Source organism: Nerophis lumbriciformis, linkage group LG19 (assembly GCF_033978685.3).
Source record: "Nerophis lumbriciformis linkage group LG19, RoL_Nlum_v2.1, whole genome shotgun sequence".
Taxonomy (NCBI): Eukaryota; Metazoa; Chordata; class Actinopteri; order Syngnathiformes; family Syngnathidae; genus Nerophis; species Nerophis lumbriciformis.
Window position 1 is genome coordinate 22,381,625 of NC_084566.2, and position 5,000 is coordinate 22,386,624.

The 5,000-nt window shown below is 38.6% G+C and overlaps 1 protein-coding gene across 3 annotated transcripts in view; it reads left to right on the plus strand.

The window, feature by feature from the left end:
- The window catches only part of tmie (transmembrane inner ear), a 41,961-nt gene that overhangs the window by 20,662 nt on the left and 16,299 nt on the right, over positions 1-5,000 (plus strand). For all 3 annotated transcript variants that reach the window (XM_061979298.2, XM_061979300.2, XM_061979299.2), the window contains exon 2: positions 718-835. In XM_061979298.2, coding sequence (XP_061835282.1) covers positions 718-835 — 118 coding nt within the window. The remainder of the gene's footprint in view (positions 1-717; positions 836-5,000) is intronic.

Genomic DNA, 5,000 nt, shown 5'->3' on the forward strand with positions numbered 1-5,000 from the left:
ACGATATACAATATGCAGGGGTTCGTCCCGTCTTCATTAGGGCACATTAAGCAGAATATTAAAGTATAAGTCCAAACATGATTAATATGGGCTGCTTGCTATGCATTCCCATGCTTTGGGTGCTTGCATTGCAGCAGGCCCAGAATAAATTAAATACATGCACTTTCAGTGCATTTCTGGATTTATTATTATTTTTTTTTATTAACTATTTATCTCATTTTGGGAGTGTAATGTGTGATCTCATAACTAACTGATATACCTGCGCACTGTTCACTGTCGTCACTGTATTGTCGGATGAACTGTATATATGTATGTATGTATAAAACGCTGTGTCTTGAAGTCCAAGACAAATTTCTCCTCAGGGACAATGAAGCTAATTATTATTATTATTATTATTATTATTATTATTATTATTTACAAAATCCCACAGAATGTTAATCTGTCTAATGGAAAAAAAAACAGAACAACTTCAACCAAATCCCAGCGTTGCCATACTTGAGATAAATATCTACAGAGCAATTGAGAAGACATACAAATACAATACTAATTTGTAGCAATAACTTATCAATAATAATTTCTGTATTTCCATGAAAATGTATTGACTTTCTTTCCTTTATTCGCATATTAGCTTGAAACTTACCTAAAAAAATACCTTGTGTGTTTACTAGGTACATCCTTTATTTATTGTTGTATTTTCTTCTTTTTTTCCTCCCTTAGCTTCTACCCACAGATCCCCCAAAGAAGCCCGACCCGGTCACATCAGAGACCGTCGTGTTTTGGGGGCTGCGCTTATGGCAGGTCATAGGCATCTTCTCCGTCTTCGTTTTAGCGGTCGGTCAGTATCATGTCAATGCACCACATGTTACAGTATAGCAGGTGAATGTACGGTACATGCTGTGATGTGTTTCAGTCTTTCACCTCACGACTGTAAGTATTTCTACTACATATACTTCTTTGAAAATGACTTTCTGATGCGGTGTGTTGGCTTTGCGAGTCTTTTTCTCACTGTGTGAGTGCCAGGTCATGACGATTGAAGCCCACTTAATTCCAGATGAACAGGCATTTAAATTCAAAAGTCAAATTACAAAAGTGTTAATGACTTCAGCACAGCCCAATTGATCTAATTGAGGTCACTGCTTTGGATCTAACCTGCAATAAAAGGGTTGTGTTCTGTTGAATGTCAGACATGTTTTCTTATTCCTTTCACAGCCAAACATTGTCTCCAGAGAGGTTGTGTTGTTATTTCGCTTTACTTTTACCACCTTGTCAGGTTTAACTCTGCATCTGTGCTTTTACTCTTGACACATGCAACCTAACAAGCTTATATGAAGAAACTATACACAAAGTAAATCACCCATCTGTCTTACAGCCATGCAGCAAGTGAACAAACAGCAAGCAATAACTTTGTAAAAGGCCATCAAACATACCAAAAGACAACATATAACAGAGTATAGCTCACACGACAAACAACGGATTCCAGCATGGTCTTACAGCCTTGCAAAAAGTGCAAACCCGAATAGACATCTTGGACTCAAATAGACAGCTCGCATTTTCAACAACATAATTCTGATACTAGGGTTGTACGGTATACCGGTATTAGTGTAGTACCACAATGCTAATGAATCATATTCAGTACTATACCGCCTTTGAAAGGTACTGGTCTGCCATTGGTGGATCTACACCTAACATCCACTGTATTGATACCAAGTACAGTAGCGTATCTAGTCGATACTACTATGATTACGTCGAGATTTTTTGGCATCACATCTTCTTTCATTTAAAAAAAAATTATATTATGTTTATAAACTCAGGAAATATGTCCCTGGACACATGAGGACTTTGAATATGACCAATGTATGATCCTGTAACCACTTGGTATCGGATTGATACCCACATTTGTGGTATCCAAAACTAATGTAAAATATCAAACAACAAAAGAATAAGTGATTATTACATTTTAACAGAAGTGTAGATAGAACATGTTAAAAGAGATAGTAAGTAGATACTAACAGTAAATGAACAAGTAGATTAATAATTAATGTTCTACCATTTGTTCTTAATAATTTTGACAAAATAATAGAATGGAAAATGACATATGTTACTGCATATGTCAGCAGCTAAATTAGGAGCCTTTGTTTTCTTACTTACTAATGAAAGACAAGTTGTCTTGTGTGTTCACTATTTTATTTAAGGACAAACTTGCAATAATAAACATATGTTTAATGTACCCTAAGATTTTTGGTTGAAATAAAGGCAATAATGTAATTTTTTGTGGTTGCCTTTATTTAAAAAAGTACCGAAAAGCAGAGGTGTGGACTCGAGTCACATGACTTGGACTCGAGTCAGACTCGAGTCATGAATTTGATGACTTTAGACTCGACTTGACAAAATGTAAAAAGACTTGCAACTCGACTTAGACTTTAACATCAATGACTTGTGACTTCACTTGGACTTGAGCCTTTTGAATTGACATGACTTGACATGACTTGCTACTTTCCCCAAAACCCAAAGATGAAAAAGTTATTCGGGAGCGCTCCGTATTTTTCATTGTGTACTTGTCTATCAGCGTTGCGTGTGTCAGCTGGTGTGGTCTCAGTACAACAGCCAATCAAATTAGATCTACTTTGTTTTCATCACACAGCATTCATCCAATCAAATTGCAGGACAACCAACGAAGAAGACATGTCCAAACCACACGCCAGTGAACAAAAAATGATGCCTAAAATAATTTCGTTTGGGTATAAAAATTACGAGGTGGTCAACACAAAACGGTTTGCAGTATGCAACACATGCGGTTCGAAAATTACTGATGGAGAGGCAACAACTTCCAACTTCGTCCGGCATTTGAAGTTGCACAAAGAACGGTAAGTTTTGAATGTAAGATAACGTTTATTGGCTAATTAAGTAACGTGACTTTTATTTGCTGTGTAGTTAAATCAGTGAGGCTGTAAACTCACTGCTAACGTTATAACGTTATTGAAAACACGGGAATCTGTTGCAGTTCACTACCTTATTCATACTTTTTGTTCAGTGATTTTTTTAAGCAGGGTTACGTTAGTAAATATATCACACGTAACGTTAGATGGCGGTCAGCAGCACCGCGTATTTTAGCCACCTAAAAAAAAGACAAAAATAGTAAAATAAAGGTCAGTTAAAATGTATACTATATTATGAATATGTGTACCGTTTTAGCTAGCTTTCTGACATACTGTTGGTTGTTTACCTCAGTGGTCCCCAACCACCAGGCCGCGGCCCGGTACTGGTCCGTGGATCGATTGGTATCGGGCCGCACAAGAAATATATATATATATATATATTTTTTTTTTTAAATTAAATCAACATAAAAAACACAAGATACACTTACAAGTAGTGCACCAACCCAAAAAAACTCCCCCCCCTTTTGTTCTGGGCATTGAACATGAAGACTCTTCCTTCACTGTTCCGAGTGGCCATGAGAGTCTTGGCAGTGCCTGCCTCCAGTGCTCCAGTGGAGCGAGTTTTCAGCCATGGTGGCATCATACTACGCCCCCATCGTGCACAAATGACTGACAGACTCTTGGCTAATTTGGTCTTTTGCAAATGCAATGCAGCATAGGGCCCTGACATATAAAAAGTACAACTTTTTTGTTATGTTCACGTATATGTCATGTTTTTTCAATGTTAACACTTTTGTACAAATAAGTACATTTGCACTTTATTTTTCAATGTGTTTGTTCTGTAAAGGAATGAGTTAATGTTTAAAATGACTGGTTAATAGTGCTATTATAAAGTGCAATGTCAGCACAATTTTCTTTCCTGCAATTTAAAATGCACTTGTTTTAATAAATAAATACAGCGTTTGAAAAGCATACACAATTTGTGTTAATATATTAGTCTGTGGTTAAAAGGACTTGAAAGGACTCGAAACTCAAAATGCAGGACTTAGGACTTGACTTGAGACTTTCCATTCTTGACTTTGGACTTGACTCGGGGCTTGCCTGTCTTGACTCGGGACTTGACTCGGACTTGAGGGCAAAGACTTGAGACTTACTTGTGACTTGCAAAACAATGACTTGGTCCCACCTCTGCCAAAAAGTATCAAAATAATTTTGGTACCGGTACCAAAATATTGGTATCGGGACAACACTAGCTGATACATTGTAAAAGTGTCTCAAACATACCCCCCAAAACAAACAAATGCATGTCAGAATAGCAAGTGCAAACCTGAATGGACATATCACATACTGTACCTCTACAGCCACCACACCGCACTCCAGCATGGTATTAAAGCCGTGCAAACACTTATAGGGACATAGAGTACAGCTCACATAGTGCTTATATCATAATACTTTACTTTATGAAGGTGCCTCGACCATAATTCCAAGATAAACAAAACACATCAGCATGGTCATACTGCAGTGCCACAACTACATTAGAGGCTTTAATGGTTGCCCATTCTCAGGGCATTCAATTCATCTGAAAAGTTCAGTTCGTCTTGGTAGACACCAGCAGATGACATGGCACCCCAAACCATCACCCAACCATGCAAATTTTGCATTTCCTTTGGAAATCGAGGTCCCAGAGTCTGGAGGAAGACAGGAGAGGCACAGGATCCACGTTGCCTGAAGTCTAGTGTAAAGTTTCCACCATCAGTGATGGTTTGGGGTGCCATGTCATCTGCTGGTGTCGGTCCACTCTGTTTCCTGAGATCCAGGGTCAACGCAGCCGTCTACCAGCAAGTTTTAGAGCACTTCATGCTTTCTGCTGCTGACCTGCTCTATGGAGATGGAGATTTCAAGTTCCAACAGGACTTGGCGCCTGCACACAGCGCAAAATCTACCCGTGCCTGGTTTACGGACCATGGTATTTCTGTTCTAAATTGGCCCGCCAACTCCCCTGACCTTAGCCCCATAGAAAATCTGTGGGGTATTGTGAAAAGGAAGATGCAGAATGCCAGACCCAAAAACGCAGAAGAGTTGAAGGCCACTATCAGAGCAACCTGGGCTCTCATAACACCTGAG